The sequence below is a fragment of the Lycium barbarum genome, chromosome 9 (assembly GCF_019175385.1).
Source record: "Lycium barbarum isolate Lr01 chromosome 9, ASM1917538v2, whole genome shotgun sequence".
NCBI lineage: Eukaryota > Viridiplantae > Streptophyta > Magnoliopsida > Solanales > Solanaceae > Lycium > Lycium barbarum.
In genome coordinates, this window is record NC_083345.1 from 73,386,696 (window position 1) to 73,405,077 (window position 18,382).

General features: G+C 36.0%; 1 protein-coding gene across 1 annotated transcript; it reads left to right on the forward strand.

Moving 5' to 3' along the window:
* Positions 1-7,575: 7,575 nt before the first annotated feature.
* LOC132608956 (3beta,22alpha-dihydroxysteroid 3-dehydrogenase) lies at positions 7,576-17,829 on the forward strand. The gene is made up of 8 exons (XM_060322777.1): positions 7,576-8,329; positions 9,134-9,283; positions 9,377-9,634; positions 16,567-16,653; positions 16,746-16,824; positions 17,094-17,200; positions 17,296-17,426; positions 17,513-17,829. The coding sequence occupies exons 1-8, from the start codon at positions 7,799-7,801 to the stop codon at positions 17,622-17,624; spliced, it is 1,455 nt and encodes a 484-aa protein (XP_060178760.1). The 5' UTR covers positions 7,576-7,798; the 3' UTR covers positions 17,625-17,829.
* Positions 17,830-18,382: the final 553 nt, after the last annotated feature.

The following is an 18,382-nucleotide window of genomic DNA, read 5'->3' on the forward strand; positions in this document are numbered from 1 at the left end:
GTCATGCTGTTACTTTATTTTGCTAATAGACTTGTCGTATTTTACTTGTACTTATCCATCCAATCAATACTTCGGTATCACACTCTATTGGGGTTACCCTTTCTCTTCTATGTCACGTTTTAGTACTACCAAGCATTTCCCTTTACCGCATCAATGTCGCTCCTATAATTTCCATTACTATCAATTTAATAGTATTTAACTCATCTCTTGTAGTTGTTAACGATACTCCTAACTTAATGTCGTCCTGCCATTACCTTTTTGCACAACATCTTTTCCCGTTAGGACATATTACAAGATTATGTCTTATCTCCCTTAGATTCTAGGAAAATTTCGGCAGAGTTTCCTCTATATTTCCTTACTATCCCAAAACCTTCACGCAACAAATACCAACAATGCCTCACAGGGCAAATATATATGTATGACATATTTCAGCCACACAGGGCTCCCATTTTCAAGTAAAAGCACAAAGATGTCGAAACTTACCTCATATATCATACTTTGAGATGTACCTGATCCTTTAGCGATCTGCCCTGTTATCCCTTCCTATTTACTTTCCCTTTCATCCTTCAGCTTTATGTTTCAATCATACTTCAATATGCTTACCTTACTCGACACACAGCTTTCATGCCGTCTCTTACCTTTGTTCTGATTCATTCGATTTGCTTAGTTCACAACTTATAACTGAACTTATCATCAAGAGACACATTTAATCAATTCCTCTATCATATGAACACTGACTTACCTCTATCATGACCAATCCATTAACATATGAATACGTACCCTGATAACATAGTCTTAGTGAAGTGACTTACCTCTGTAACTTCAATATCATCAATCACTTTCGGTCAATACCGTTCTTTTGCTGCAATCAGGGGTTAGTATAATGAATCTCATTCCCATGGCTTAGCTCTATCGCACGATCTTAGGGATTAAAGAAAAGTAACCATCCTAAATGCCCCGTAGCCTCTTATTTATAGATGTGGCGCGCAACACACCATAAACAAGACTCTACTAGACACGGCTCGTAGACACTTCCTAGGACTGAACTGCTCTGATACCACTTTTGTCACAACCCGACTAGAGGCCATGATGGGTACCCAGGGCTAACCACCAAGCACCACTCATTCTACTACTCATCATACTCATTAAGTGTACATTCATTAATCTCACACTTCTAATCATAGGAAAAATCATTTTCATTTGATACATAATTACCTTTATACACATAAGCCCTTCGGCTATCAAAACAATACATATATATATACAATAAGGTCATCGTGAGGCCATGCTACCCACACATACGTATCTACGAGCCTCTACTAGAGTACTAGACATATGGACTGGACAAGACCCCGTCGTGCCCAAAACATATATGTATACCAACAGTAAATCAGTGGATCCTCCGGAATAATGGAGTGCTCTCAAAAGTCTGCTTATCGACCTCTATAAATCTGGGTCACCTCCCTTTCTACCTGTGGGCATGAACACAGCGTCCGAAGAAAACGGACGTCAGTACGAATATTGTACTGAGTATGTAAGGTATGAATGAAATGAACATGATAGAGAAATCATAAGTCATAAGATAAAGATATAACCCGCGTAACTCTTAAGGGTGGGTGCATTTCATCCATATACCTTATATAATCATAATACATGTATCATCATAGCGCATACATCATCGTATCATACATATATCGTAGCACCGTATCTGCTCATACACATAAAGCATTATCCGTATTCGGCCACGTAGTGGCTCGATAATATCCGTATTCAGCCACGTAGTGGCTCTACAATATCACATACATGTCTTCCGTACCCGGCCATAACAAGGCTCGGTATATCTCATCATCAGAATTGTCATCACATACATCTCATAAGCTTATCATAACTTTTCATAGGGCATACATTTGAATTTAAAGACAATCTATGAAAATCATATCATATTCGTAGTATGAACTTCGTATAAATATCGTATGATAGAATTTATAATATCTAGACTTAGGCTCATCATTACCATCATCGCATCTATGGTTAGGCTCATCATTACCATCATCGCATCTATGGCATATCTCTTACCTTTATCTCATATGAAATCCTCTATGAACATAGACTCGTAATTCTTTCGAAACATTTGTCATAGGGCATGCATTAGAACTTGTAGATGATCTATAACAATATCGGGGTGACATAAGGTCGAGAACCCTCGATTCCATTATGGAGTATTCATAAGCATTCTGCCTCACCTTGAAGGAATTAACATATAAGGTGAGTGTATTCAATGAACAACATCAATGGATCATAATAAGGATCATTAGCTTCATGGACATCATATCTTACTTTAGAATCTCTAGGCTTAAACTTATCTTCATCATTATCGTACCCATGACATATTTCTCATCTTTATCTCATAAGAAGCTTTTTATCAACTTTAACTCATAGATCCCGGGATGTAAGAAAGTCATGGAGAGGTAAGGAAATAATATCATGGGAATCATACAAGGGTCATTAGCTTCGTAGGAATATCGTATCATGAGCTTTAGGACTTCTAGACTTAGATTCATCATCGGTATAGTCATACTCGTAACGTATCTCTTTTCTTTATCTCGTATGAAGCTCTTTATACACGTAGATTCATAATTCCCGATATGTAGGAAAATCATGAAGAAGGAGGGAATATCATATCATAGGATTCATGCCTTTTTCGAAGTTCGTTCTCGTTGACTCTTTTGATCTCCAATCCTTATGAAACCTTCTTGACACTTGTTTAACACCTCATTAACAATCTAAGGGACGTTATAGCTCTTCTCCAAAACATCATTAATTCGTTACTCATAAATCCTTCTTAATACATAACGTATACCTTGTCTTTCTTGGCAAACTTTCTTCTCTTACTTCGAATGTCTTTGAAATCTCATTTAGAATCATGAAATGTTATTTCTTACTTATCAAAACATCACAACGTCGTACCCTTCATCAGTCTATTCACTGTGCAAGAACGAAAATTTTTCCGAGGTGTAACAAAATTGCTGGCTTAGATTTTCCAGCGGCACTTGACCACTCAAAATATCTCCATAAGAACTAAAGTCCCCATAAGTGTTACCATGAATAGGCTGGACTTGAGGGATTTCTTCTCGAGGTATCTTTTCAACATACATCTCAAGAACATTAATGGATACTAAATCACGATATTCTTCCGGCGATCCCAAATAATCACTCAAAGATTAATCATTGTTGATATTGTGCATGCCATAACGTACTACACCGTTTAATATTGTTTGTGGATATCTGCCAGTTAGTGAGATTCCAAACTCAGTGGGTGTAGTTTTCATTCTTTTGTGCATGTAACTGACTAGTGTTTCATAATTTAAAGTTGTTGGAAATTTAACATGGGCTTTTGGTTTGATGCTATAACGAATGGAGTAAATGTCCTCGACGATATCTCTATCTCAAAATAGTGAAACCCTAACAGTTGAAGCATTTTGAGACATTTTTTCTATGAAGTTTGATTTTTTTTTTTGAATGACTTGTAAGACTTAGACTTATGAAATTGATGAGTTTTTCACTCGTCAAGCCTTCAAGTTAAATAGATATCTGAAATTGTCATGTGTGGTGTGTTATCAAATCAACACTTACATTGCGCATTAAAATGGTGCGCAATACAAGTCGTATTAAAACGGTCAAATAATGCAGTAATGTATTGTCAAATCAAGCCTTTATGTGTCATAGATTCCTGAAATTGTCATGCGTGGTGTGTTGTCAAATCAACACTTACATTGCGCATTAAAATGGTGTGCAATACAAGTCGTATTAAAATGGTCAAATGATGCAGCAATGTATTGTCAAATCAAGTCTTTATGTGTCATAGATTCCTGAAATTGTCATGCGTGGTGTATTGTCAAATCAACACTTACATTGCGTATTAAAATGGTGCGCAATACAAGTCGTATTAAAACGGTCAAATAATGCAGCAATGTATTGTCATATCAAGCCTTTATGTGTCATACATTCCTGAAATTGTCACAGGTGGAGAAGACCTTTTCACGCACGAAATTAGTGTGTGAAAGGTAGTATAAGTTTTTGCACTTTCACGCACAGATTCCGTGCGTGAAAGAGCTTTTTTTTTTAAACCTATTTAAATCACATTTTTTCCATACGTCGCACGAGTTATTATTAAGATAACTAATTATCATTAAGAAAATAATAACATAAAATGTACACTTTAGTTACAACATTCACAATCTCAGGTCCCACAAGTGGGAGCCTTTAGAGTTCTGCTAGGCCTAAGGCTAACCCCACCACCACCACCATCACCTCCATCCCCCTTCCTCCTCTTAATCTGTACATACTGTAGGCCACCCTGTAGATCACGAACCAGCCACTCACCCTGTGGATCACGAACAGGTGGATGTGGAAATGAAGGCCAGGGCACATAATCTGAAAAAGGGTCCGGCGTATACAGAGGTGTCTGTGAAGTCGACGGCCGGGAACGAGAAGTCGATGGGATATCTGTAGTCGCCGGCCTGTAAGAACTCGGCGGGATCTCTGAAGCCGACGGAGCCTCATCACCTCTGCCAGCCCTACCACCTCTGCGACGGCCACCAGCTCCTCGGCGACCACGACCACCTGCTGCCCCAGGTGGGGCATCGGGAACACGCTCATGGAGACGCTCAAAATCATATGCCTGTCTTATACCAGTCTCGGCAAGCTCAATCATCCGTGCTGCATACTTCGCTGTCTCGGGGGCCTCCGTACCGGTAGTGCTCTCATAGCACATCGTCTAAACGGTCTGTACCTGCATATGTTTGCAAATATTAACAATTGAATAAATTTGTAAAGTAGTACATAAGACGATGGTTTAAGTTTAAGAATAATAAAACTTACCAACGCCTCGTACGCTCCTGCGAGAGCTACATATCCCAGGCCATCTGAACGACGCCTAGAGGGGTTGCCAATAATGATGCGAGTGATCCGCATGTACCACTCCATATACACATGGATCTGAGTGTCATGTCTGACCACCGCTAGGCTCGTCATCCTCACATCCCAACTCTGGACCTGTGGCTGCATATGGAGTCGCCATGCATCATCGACGCCCGCACGCTCGTCCCTCACAGAGTGGTCATGCTCCCAATCCGTAGCTGCGAGTATATTCTGTACATACCCAAACTGCCGTAACACGCGGTCGGGCGCGTGATACTCAACGATATCCATATGTATCAATGGACACCGCGACATCCACATGTGCTGACTAGCTCTACAAAGCGCCGGCAGCTCATCCAAAATATGATCATACGGCGTCCATATAAAAGCCTGTAAAAAGAATTGAACTAGTTAACAATAAAAGACTAAAATAGTAGCTATGTGGTCTAGCTGATCCCTAAACGGGAGAAGACTGTGGTGCGTCTCCGCATGTCGGCGTACGCCTCGCGACCATCTCCGCGCGTATGTCATCGGCACAGTAAGATAGTCAACGGGAGGGTGAGCTGGTATGGGCTGAAAAGGTCTCAACCTAGTCCACACCCATATCTGATATAGTCATTTAAAAAATATTTTATCAGTCGTCGTTTTAAAAAAATATATTTTGTGTTTAATTACACATACTTAAATATATTACCTGAAGGAGCGAGCAAAATGCAGAGACCTCTACCCTTGTGCCCATAGAACATTGGCAGAATCCTCGATACATGTAGCCCAGCCCAGCAACGCCCCAACTAGAATATCCTATCTCAGCGAGATCGTCGATATACCGAAGATACCTCAATCTCACATACGAACCCTAAGTGTTCGGGAACAGGATGACCCCGAATATGATGAGTAGGTATAGACGCGCACGTCAGTCAACATCAGACTGAGGCATGTCCTCTCCAATCGGATGTTGCATGTCTGTGAGGCACAAGTGAGCATAAAGGGCCGACAACAAAAGCCGACTTTGGCCGGAAATATGACCATCCAGAGCCGTGAAACCAGTGAGCCTAGTCAACTCATCCCGGTAAGGCGGCAGCACAGGAGGCTCCTCAATATACAATGGGCGTCCATCAACCTGTAGCCCAGAAATGACCTCCACATCCTGAAGGGTAATGGTAGCCTCACCGGTGCGGAGATGAAATGTGTGCGTCTCCGGTCGCCACCTCTCAATCAATGCCGTCACTAGTGACCTATCGTCCTGTACCCGACCAACTTTGACGCACCGGTAGATACCGCCCCGACGTAGTATATCCAGAACACGAGGATGTGGGGGGTGAGAAGCTAAGATCTCCCATGCTGAGTCCCCTAACCGGGTACGGACCTGAGCCTCAAGCTGCAGGTCGGATGTCCATATATGTTGCGACCTATGCTCGGGCTGAAGATACAGTAACTCTCGGTCGAAGGGCCCCAGATCAAGAGGGTGGTGATCCATCTGTTTTACGCATTTTAAATCAATCATTAACAAGTAGTATTAATTATGTAATCTTTTATTGAAAATTTTATTAAGGATTGTGGTGACCCATCTGTTTTACGTATTTTAAATCAATCATTAACAAGTAATATTAGTTATGTAATCTTTTATCGAAAATTATATTAAGGGTATTCAATTCTAAGCTACGGGTTATGAATCCTAAACTAAGGGTTTTCAATCCTAAAATATAAAGATTAAAAATTTATAAGTCAAATAATTAACAATTAGTTAGCAAACAATTAATATAAATAATTAATAAATAAACAATTAACTAACTAATCAAATAATTAACAAGTTATTATCATATATTTAATAAATAAACAATTAAGTAACTAACCAAAAAATTAATAAATTATTATCGTATATTTAACAAATAAACAATTACTTAACTAATGAAACAATTAAGAAATTATTAACAAATAACAATTGACTTAACAAAAACTAAATAAATAATTAGCTAGTCTAACAATTGAAATAGCTAGTCTAACAATTAATAAATACTTAAGTCGCTAATCGAACAATTAACAAATACTAAATAAACAATTAATAAATAATTAGCTAATTAACAATAGATAAACAAATTTTAAAAAAAGGGGCAGTCGCAGTGGTTGGTGCGGACTGCCCAAAAATGCACAAAAAAAAAAATGCGCGATCCATCACAGATCACTCCCCCCATACCTAAGGTAATAATATATTTAGCAATGTAATAAAAAATTCGTAGTAAAATACCTAGAACGAAGGTGTTTTTGAGTTTTCAAAATGAGCTCTGCGCCGCTCTATTCCAAAATCTAACTTTAGAAACTTGTTCCTACACTTCAATATACCAAGAATATTGACTTTTGGGTTGAAAAACAACACAAAAAAGACGTTTTGGGGTTGGGGACCACTGAAATGGGGCGTTAATGGCGGGGCATTTGTGGAAGTGAAAGGTTCGGGTCTCTGATGGGGAAGGAGGGGGTGACTTTTTGTTGCCTCCTTCACGCACGAATTTCGTGCGTGAAAGGTCAAACTTGTACTTTTGCAGTTTGATACTTTCACGCACTAAATTCGTGGGTGAAACTTATAATTTTTTTTGTTGGATTCAACTTTTTTTTTTTTTTTTGGCATCAAAAGCCGCGGATTCCACGCTATAATAAATTTGTTGCCATCCCCAACTTTGCTGCCCCCTGCACCTTCTCTTTCTTCCCCTAGATTTCATGGTAGATTCTCTCTCTCATCTTCCCCATTAATAGATTTACCATTTCTTGTTCTATTTACTAATTTTCCATCTTTTCACCCTTGTCACTAGTACTACATAAGAAGGCACCCACAAACCGTTTTCTATACTACTACAACTCTATGTGAAAGACAATTAACATAAATATGGACACCATCAATAATCTCTTTATCTATCTTTTCCTCTCTGTTTTCACCTTTCTTCTCCTCCGTGCCGTAACGGCGGCTCATCTTCGCCGCCGTAAAACCCGACTCCCACCGGGTACCCTTGGCCTTCCCTTTATAGGAGAGACCCTTCAGTTAATCTCTGCGTACAAGACTGAAAACCCTGAACCCTTCATTGATGACCGTGTTTCTAAATATGGAAACATTTTCACAACCCATGTTTTCGGTGAACCGACGGTCTTCTCTGCTGACCCGGAGACGAACCGGTTTATTTTGCAGAATGAAGGCCGGCTTTTTGAATCAAGTTATCCTGGTTCGATACAGAATTTGCTAGGGAGGTATTCTCTGTTGCTCATGAGAGGAACACTTCATAAGAGAATGCATTCTTTAACTATGAGTTTTGCTAATTCTTCCATCCTTAAAGACCATCTGTTGGCCGACATAGATAGGTTGGTTAGGCTTAATTTGGATTCCTGGACCGGTCGTGTCTTCCTCATGGAGGAGGCCAAGAAGGTAATAATCTCTTTCCTCGTCCTATAAAACATTTGTACAATCAAAAAACACATTAATTTTTTTTCAATTCAGAACACATTAATTTTTTAAAATTCTACCTTTAATTACTCAATAAATAAAAAATGCCCAATTCAAGGAAAAAAAAAGGAGTACTTCAGGGAAATACTCTTTTTGATTAAGCTGTTAATTACTAAGTGTTTTGTGTTACTTTTATTTTAAAAAATAGAATTTTTTTCCCTACCAATTCTAACTTTTTATGTAACATGTTTAAGACACTAAGGTAAAAGGCATTTGAGTACATTCTACGGTATCTTAAATTTAAGATCACAAAATTCAAAAATCATCTTTTACATTCTTAATTTATGCCGAGTCAAAATCAAACAAACACATTAAAACGGAGGTTAGTAATTTGTAATGAGTTTGCAGCGATCAAGGGAGTAAGCGGCGCATGCTAGCAAAAGGGGCTTTTGAGTTTTGATGGATCAGAGAATAAAAAAGGGATAGATGAGTCAGATTTCCAAGGTTGGTGGTGGGGTATCACAACTTTAGTGTATATCAATGGAGCAAGAGGGGAGTGTGTAGACATATAGGAATGTAATAAGTAAAGATGGCCGTATGTGGTTGTAATTATCATAAACCACATGTGCATGTCCATTGAAAGAATGTGATGTTATCATTCTCCTTACTTTATGGGTCTTTGATACCTTTTGTTTTCTTGCAAAGTTAGAAGGTTCCATAAGTCTCTTTTTTGATGAGATGTATACAATAGTATTCTCTTTAATTAAATTAATTTTATATGTGCAGATAACGTTTAATCTAACAGTGAAGCAGCTGATGAGTTTTGATCCATGCGAGTGGACAGAAAAGCTCATGAAAGAGTACATGCTTGTCATTGAAGGATTCTTCAGTATTCCTTTGCCTATTTTTTCTTCCACCTACCGCAAGGCAATTCAAGTATGTAACTATGTATTGGAGAATTAATAAATTAATCACTACCTAGCTCGTTATTAATGGTTTGTTCACGTAAAAACGTATATATTATTTCAGGCTCGAAGGAAGGTGGCTGAGGCGTTGGGATTAGTGGTAAGAGAGAGGAGGAAAGAGAGAGGAGGAGGAGAGAGAAAGAATGATATGTTGGAAGCGTTGTTTGAAGGAGATGGGGTTGAAGGAGGAGGATTTTCAGATGAGGAAATAGTGGATTTTATGCTGGCATTGCTAGTGGCTGGCTATGATACAACCTCTACCATCATGACCCTTGCTGTCAAGTTCCTCACTGAGACACCCCATGCTCTCTCCCACCTCAAGGTTAGTAACTTTTTCTCTTTTTCATTTTATTTTACTAATGTTTCCAATTTATCTAAACACACTTCTCATTTTAGTTTTAGTTCAATCACTTTTTTATATTCCCTCCGTTTCAATTTATGTGAATCCATTTGACTGAGTGCGATATTTAAGAAAAAGTGTTGACTTTTAAAACTTGTGGTTCAAAATAAGTCTTGAATATTTGTGTGACAGTAAATCATTTCATAAAGTGAATTTGTTTCCAAATTACGAAAGAGGTCATTCATTTTGACACGGACTAAAAAGGAAATTGATTCACATAAATTGAAACAAAGGGAATATTACTTTTTGTGATGCATTTGTTTTGTGTCTTGCAATTTGTTGTCCCTTTTATTATCATTCATACTTTTATGTTGAGTGGAGGATCTATTCAAAACAATATTTTCTACCCCCACAAAGCAGTCACTCTAACCCACAAAGATAGGAATAAGGTTTGCGTACTTCTTACCCTCGCAGGACCTCACTTGTAAGACTATACACTGCTAGAAACAAAGATTTTATCCACCGACATTCAGTGGGAAATTGATGCTATAAAATATGATTTCACAAGAAAAACGCATGGTGAAAAATATGTTCCATTGAAACGCGGGAAATCTTCCTACTTTTTCCGCGTAAAATTCAGTGAAAAATAGCAATTGAACATTTTTCAGTGGGAAATGCGTGAAAAATCGAGATGTTTTCAGCAGTGACACTTTGTTGTTTTTGTTGAAACAATTAATTTTAAAATTTTATTTTATTTTAATGAGATAATAATTTTTAGGCAGATTGTTGAAGATTTATTTTCGATCATAAGTTTCAAACTTAAAAAAAAAATTGTGCTTTATTAAACAGTGCCACAGAACTTGAAACCGAGAGTATATTACTCAATTCGTTCTATTTTTATATGATGTATTTAATTGAATATTTAATTAAGAGAATGAAAAGACTATATTGCGACTCATAAGTGGAAAAACAAATAAAATATGTCAAAAATATGTTTATTAGAATTTTATGATTTTAAATATATGATTGTGATTTTTTCAGTATATAAGAGAATGTTATTACGAGCAGAATGTAGAGAGTATTATTAATTAAATCAATGATAGACTTTTAGTGGACCCTAAAGTTGCTACCCACATGTTTGTCCTGTTTTTCTTCTTCAATAGATGAATTATCTGCTCATCTAAATTCTCATCCAAGCAAATAATGGAGGATCTCCACTCATTTTGCCCCATCCGCTGCCTAAAACTAAAAAAATAGCATCAATTTCCACAGTACAACTACAAATCAAGGAATATTTTGTGCCGAAATTTTAAGTCCACATATTCTTTTCGAAAATGGTAACCACCCTTAGAACCAAAGCCTTTGATTTACGTACTATAATACTTTATTTTGCCACACTTCAGTACTCGAGAAACAAAAATATGCCACTTTTTGTAACTTTCTGTTACTCCTATGTAAACTACTTATGAATTCTAAAGCATATCTCCATTCTAAAGTTATTCCAATTTCCTAGTCGTTTCATTCAATATATTCACTTGCTTTCAGTATTGTCTCCAAAAAAAAAAAAAAAAGGCTTCTGTCGTACGCGATGTTCCTTGATACACACACATTTAAGATGTTTCAGTTGGAACTATTCCCTATTCGTTTTAGTTAAATTCAAAAAGAGATGCACAAATCTTGTATCTTATTTTTATAAGAACAAAAGGCTTAGTATCTAATTTGGAATAACTAAACCTAAAAAATGCATATCATTCATAAAATGGTCTTTGTGGCCGACAAAGTAGAGAAATTGGCAATTGGTACTCAAGAAAACGATTGTTCGGTAGCCCCATGTGTCTCTAGACTCTCTGTGGTATCAACATCACACGTGCATCCAAGTTCGTACCACATACCACATTGAATCCAATACCCATTCTAGGATTATCAAATGGCCATTACTTTATTTAACTTTGTGAGTATATTTTATTTGGTAATTGTTGGTATTATTTGGCACAAAAAAGATAACATGGATAATAAATATGGGCAAAAGGATGTATCAAACATGGACCCTCGCAAGCTTATAAGTAGCCCTAATCCCTTTCCTCGAGATCTTTATTCATTTAGTTTTCATTTTTATTCATGTTTATTTATGTTTAAATGGACCCATATTTCTTCTTACCTTTATTCAATTTGATTTGGTCAATGGAGCATAACATTAAAGTCAAGGTTTGTGCCTTTAATTATTGGTGCAGAAGCAAGACGCTCTTGTAAATTAAGATACTTCTTCTATCCCGGTTATGTGTACTCACGTCAACATGCTCAACTATTAAAAAGGGCAAAGGGCAACGGGCGACGGGCAAATATACCCCTCAATTTTACGATTTAGAGCAGATATATCCTTAATTAAAAAGTGGTGTATATATATACTTACCGTTACAAAATGGTGCAAATATACACGTGCCCTTAAACAATAGTGCAAATATACTCGTTTCGCTAACGGGAATTGTTTTTAACATCATTTAAGCTTATTTTTTAATTAAAAAAATGTCATGTGGCTTTAAAAAAAGTCTTACTCTTTTTTTTTTAGTAGATATATTTTTCTAACGACACATGGTAAATTTTTTTCTGTTGGGTTTGATTCACTTAAAAAAATATCTCTATGGCTTAAAAAAAAAAAGTTTACCCATTTTTTTATACGAAAAAGACCCGACCCACGAGGAAAAAGTTATCATGTAGCTTAAGAAAAATATGTCTACCAAAAAAAAAAAAAAAAGGATAGACATTTTTTTAAAGCCACGGGTATTTTTTCAATTAAATGATTTAAAAAAAAAATCGTCAGCAAAAAGGGTATATTTGCATCATTTTATAACAGTGGGGGTATATTTACATCATTTTTATAATTGGGGTATATCTGCTCTAAATCGCAAAGTTGAGAAGTATATTTGCACCTTTTCCCTATTAAAAATAAATTTTCAGTAGATTATTTAATCAAGCTTGACAAGAAGTGTCTTTGGAATAATAGTCACGAATATAAAAGTAGAAATAATTTATTAATAAAATATTAAAATTTTGAAGTAATAAAAGCAGTATTCATTTGTATTTGAATTTTTAAATGGGAATGAAGTCAAGTTATTCGGAATGGACTAAACCTGGAAAAATACTCACAGAATGAAAGATTTCATAACATGTGGGTAAAACTTTTTAATTTGTTTAATTCAGACATCGATTCTTTAATCTTCTTAAAATAATACTTGCATGATTAAAACTATATAAAAAGCACTATACATTAATTACAGCTTTTATAACTACAATATTTAATATATATATATATATATATATATATATATATATATATAAAGAAGTTATAGTAGAAAAAATGTATGAATGTTGATGTTAATTTTTCTTTGGAGGCTATAGTTAGACATGTGACATATAGTCAAAAGTTAGGCGGTAAAAGTAAAGGGGAGAATACAGTCAAAGAAGAGCAGACTATGGTCTGTCGAATAAAGGGGAAAACCGGATATAACTGGGGGTACAACCGCTGGACAAAATGAGCAAAACTTTCTGCACGCCTATACTTGTCTTTTTATTTTCTGTTTAATATTTGAGCTAATGGAAAAATTGTTGAGAAAAGGCCATAAATAGTCCCTTATAGGTCTAAAATGGTCTCTTAACTATACACTTATCGTTTTTAGTCCTTTAACTATCCAAAAACTTATCAAATTTGGTCTCCGTCTATTTTTTTTTATACAAACAGCGTACAAACTCATAAACGTTCGTGAGATTAATCTTTAAACCATTCCTCAGACCTATATTTCTTTCTCCCTGCTTCTTTTTCCTTAAGTTCATTCTTTAACCTCAACTTTTTTCCTCAAGTTCTCTCTCGCTTTTCGTAACCGACGGACTACGTAGGTTAAAATCGACAAAAAACCGACCCAGTCCGTCGGTTTTGTTAAAAAAAAAAAAATTAAAAAAAATCGACGGTCTCACGTTTTTTTTTAGAAAAGGCCATAAATAGTTCCTTATCTATGTGGGTAGGTCTAAAATGGTCTCTTAACTATACACTTATCGTTTTTAGTCATTTAACTATCCAAAAACTTATAAAATTTGGTCTCCGTCTATTCTTTTTATACAAACAGCGTACAAACTCATAAACCTTCGTGAGATTAATCTTTAAACCATTCCTCAGACCTATATTTCTTTCTCCCTTTCTTTCTCCCTGTTTTTTTTTCCTTAAGTTCATTCTTTAACCTCAACGTTTTTCCTCAAGTTCTCTCTCGCTTTTCGTAACCGACGGATTACGTAGGTTAAAATCGACCCAGTCCGTCGGTTTTGTTAAAAAAAAAAAATTAAAAAAAATCGACGGTCTCACGTCGGTTTTTTTTTTTTTTGAAAATTAAAGAATGAAATGTAGGAACTTGGAATCGAACCCGGGTATGTTCCTTGGCATTAAAGGGTTTTTTTTTTTTTTTTTTTTTTTTTTTTTTTTTTTTTTTGCATTAAAGGGCTTTACCACTAGACCACTGATATTTTTTGGTCATATACTTACATTGATTTAATTTATACTGTTTTTTCGCTCTAAAAATCGACGGAGTCCGTCTCCGTCGGTTTTTTTATAAAAAAAATAAAAATAAAAACCGATGGACTCCATCGGTTTATTTTAGAAAATAATTATATTTTTTCGGGCATTTTTGTGAAAAAAATAATCGACGCAATCCGTCGGTTTTTACCAGTTTTTTAGTAGTGTTTGAGACGAGTGGTTACAGAAATTTTGTGCCTGAGTGTCTTTTCGAATTTTAGAGACTCGAGAGCGACATCAATCCCAGAATGCTCTTTTTTTTTTTTTTTTTTTTAACAAGAGGAACTTGAGGAAAAAGAAGCAGGGAGAGAGAAATATAGGTCTGAGGAATGATTTAACGATTAATCTCACGAAGGTTTATGAGTTTGTACGTTGTTTGTATAAAAAAAATAGACGGAGACCAAATTTGATAAGTTTTTGGATAGTTAAAGGACTAAAACCGGTAAGTGTATAGTTAAGGGATCATTTTAGACCTACTCCCATAGATAAGGGATTATTTATGACCTTTTCTCAAAAATTGTTACCCATGTCTTTTTTAGTTTCTGTAGTATTCTTTTTATAAACTTTTCTTTTCTTAGTTAATTTAGACATAGTTACCAAAAAAAAAATACTCCGGTTGTTTTAATTTATTCAAATCAATGATTTCTTTCTAAATTTGAAAGTATTAATTTAATCTTCTCATTCTACCTCCACAAAGGTAAGGTAGGGTATGGTCTACATACATCCTATCCTCTCCAATCCCAACTTGTGGATATGTTGTTGTATTTTACCTCCATTGAGAATTTTTTTTTTATAGCCACACAAATATTATGACATGTTTAAGATTACAAGCTTACATGACTATACAAATGTTATATGACATGTTCGGGAGTTATCTCTTTTTCTTTTTAAATTTTGTATCTAGTCAAATAGGTACTAAATCTGAATGAGGTAATAGTAATAAATAAATAGTTGAAATAAGGAAAGACTTCAGAAAAAGGTGTATGTTGATCTCGAGGGGTTGTAAATTAGAAGTCAGAGAAAAGTAGACAGCATGTTGGTAAATTCTGGGTTGGGATCCCCTCCAGTACTCGTCTGTCCGGTATTGCTCAATGGAATGGTCAGATGTTGCCATGTGTCAAAAATACTTAAAAGGGCTAAGATTTGCTTGACATTTCATCACCCATTTGTGTTAGTATTTTCAAGCAAGCAATCCCTTTCTGAAGCTTACACGGTCTGAAACTTTAGACGCAGGTGACATCAACCCATAAGCCTTTCCCAAAAGAGCAACATTACCTGTTTCCTTCTATTTCTATTTGCTTCTATCCCCTCCACCCACCCCCTTTTTATCTATTTATGGAAATTTTGTCTTGTATCTTGTGCTTGCACTTTTGTTTCCTGCAAACTTCCCAAAATTGTTAAATAAGATTTAAAAAGTAAGATTTGCTGTTATAACATTATTATTTTGCAATGCATATGTGGTATATACTTTCATGCTTAGCGGGTTTCACATGATTAGAATGTAGACCTAATTTCTACAAACATGAAATTAAATATTATTGTAAAGATTGAGGAAGAAATCCAAATTCAACTCAGATGTTTCAAAATGGAATCTTGAAATAAGTTAGATTAATGGTTTGGAATAAGTTAGATTCATGTTTAGATTAATAGGAATAAGTATTTGTGCTTCCGGCGTCGAAGTTCACGGCAATCGAAGTCCAGAAAGGAAAATCTGTTTTGAGTTTAAAGTAACACAAATAGGTGTTAAAGGAAAATCTGTTTTGAGTTTAAAGTAACACAAATAGGTGTTGAAATGTCAAGCAAATCTTAGCCCTTAAAAGTATTTTGTACACGTGGCAACATCCGACCATTCCATTGAGCAATACTGGACAGAAGAGTACTGGAGGGGATCCCAACCCGTAAATTCTTACGTAGCAGAGTTTTCAATCTGATTCCGAATTTCTTAGGAGGGTTGAGTCTATTGCCTGCTCATGCTCATTGCTGCTCTGATTTAATGACAGCCACATATCCAACCTCATCCCAATAACTCTCTTCGTTGCTTTCTGTAATTCTAATTTGGTTGGATACTTCAGTGTTCATTAATTTACATTTTTGCATTATTTAAGGCACTTACCTATCAACTAAACTTCAATATAATTTATTCAAACATTTTACTCCAAGTGAATTTTATTGAATTAGGTTTACAAGGGAAAAGAAGACAATTATTGATCATGAGACTAGATCATATTTTGTCTATAGAGAAAAAAATCTTTTTAACACGATCATTAGTCAAGAACTATACTTTTTACAATCATTAGCCAGGAATTAAGCGAAGATGAATTATTGATTATAATTGAACTTGAACTTGTTTCGGTAGGAAGAGCACGAGGAGATCAGGTTAAGAAAAGGTGAAGTTGAGTCCTTACAGTGGGAAGACTACAAGTCAATGCCCTTCACTCAATGTGTAAGTGCATTGCATCAATAGACATATTATTAACTCAAGTTTTATAATCTATTATGCTCTCATGACATATGTGTCTATGCTTCCATGTTCAGGTTGTTAATGAAACTCTGCGAATTGCTAACATAATTAGCGGAGTTTTCAGGAGAGCCATGACTGACATAAATATCAAAGGTAAGATGCCCATCACTTTGTTCGTGATTTAAGGGGAGATTTCCCTCTCCATATGTGTGTAACATGTCTGACTGCAACACTTTGTAAGCTTACATGTGAAAAGTAAAACCCCTAACAATCAATAGCATGTTCTCATTTAATGTCATTAATTTTGGGGTCATCCAGGCATATGATTAGTTTGATTACTATGTCTACTTACTTAATGCACGACAAGATATGACCGATATTTGGTACTAAATGGTTGGAGTTAATTTATGACATTTTTTCAGGTTATACCATTCCGAAAGGTTGGAAGGTTTTTGCTTCTTTCCGAGCTGTTCATCTAGACCATGCGCATTTCAAAGATGCGCGTTCTTTTGATCCATGGAGGTGGCAGGTGCTTTACTATATCCATCTCATTCTATTACAACTCTATCCACCTCACCTCCCCCCTTCCTAATGACTCACGTGAATCAGAATTTGTGTAAACAGAGTAATGCTGGATCAACAAGCTCACCTAACGTATTCACACCGTTTGGCGGAGGACCACGGCGCTGTCCTGGTTATGAGCTTGCTAGAGTGGAGCTATCTGTTTTCCTTCACCACTTAATAACTCGTTTTAGGTACGTTTGACTCACTATGTAGATTTCATTTTCCAAATACGCAAAATTACGAATAGTATTGAAGTGCTAAAATATTTGATTTGCAGTTGGGTTCCCGCTGAACCAGATAAATTAATTTTCTTCCCGACAACAAGGATGCAGAAGCGATATCCAATTATTGTCCAACGTCGGAGCTTGTTTGACCCGTATAAAGAATGAGGCAGACAGGAGAAGAGAAGAGTAGAATGGTTTCTGAGATTGTAGGAAGCAAAGTGGTAGTGAGTGAAACTGTATGAAAGTTTAATAAGACAATGGTATATAGGTTGAGCAATATACATAGGAAATTAAATTATTTTGTAGTGGAACTGAGCAGAGATCGCATCCTTTTCTATGAATGAAAGGGGAGTCAGCAAGATTTTATTTATTGGTTTATTTTTTTTACTGCGCAAGAACTATAATGTAAAGGGAAGAAAATTCTCAGTAGAGACCAGTATATTGACTCTTTCTCCCTTCCTCATCAAACCTAACTAAGAGAAGTTTATGGCTGCCAAATCTAATGAACAAAGGTCCTTTTTGACGGCATAAGGAAGTTTACATTAAGTAGAGGAGCATCTAGGAAGAGAGCACTGTCCGAAATTAGGAGATGATTGAGATGTATTGCATGTTTAAAGAGAGCAAAAGAAGCTTGCGTTAAGACGGGAGATTCCGACAAAGTTAGCAAGCAAGTCATAACATTCAGGCTTGAATACCGTATGTAGTGTAGTTTGGACTGAAAATCTTGGGAAGGTGTGTGATCATGCTCTTTTTCCTCTATTTAATGTAACGGTAGTTTTTTGGGAGTGAAATAACTTCTCTGGTAATTACCTCCCTCATTTTTATCTTCAATAAAATGGAAGGATTTGTCCACATAGGTGACCCACGACTCAATATTCAACATCTCCCACTCCGTACAAGGTGGAGTAGATTCAAACAAGTAT

Bases quoted from the DNA above. Each gene is read 5' to 3' on its own strand.
- LOC132608956 (XM_060322777.1), top strand. From the start codon at position 7,799: ATGGACACCATCAATAATCTCTTTATCTATCTTTTCCTCTCTGTTTTC. The intron at 17,201-17,295 runs GTGCTTTACTAT...TTGTGTAAACAG, and splicing joins TTGATCCATGGAGGTGGCAG to AGTAATGCTGGATCAACAAG. The intron at 17,427-17,512 runs GTACGTTTGACT...TTTGATTTGCAG, and splicing joins CACTTAATAACTCGTTTTAG to TTGGGTTCCCGCTGAACCAG.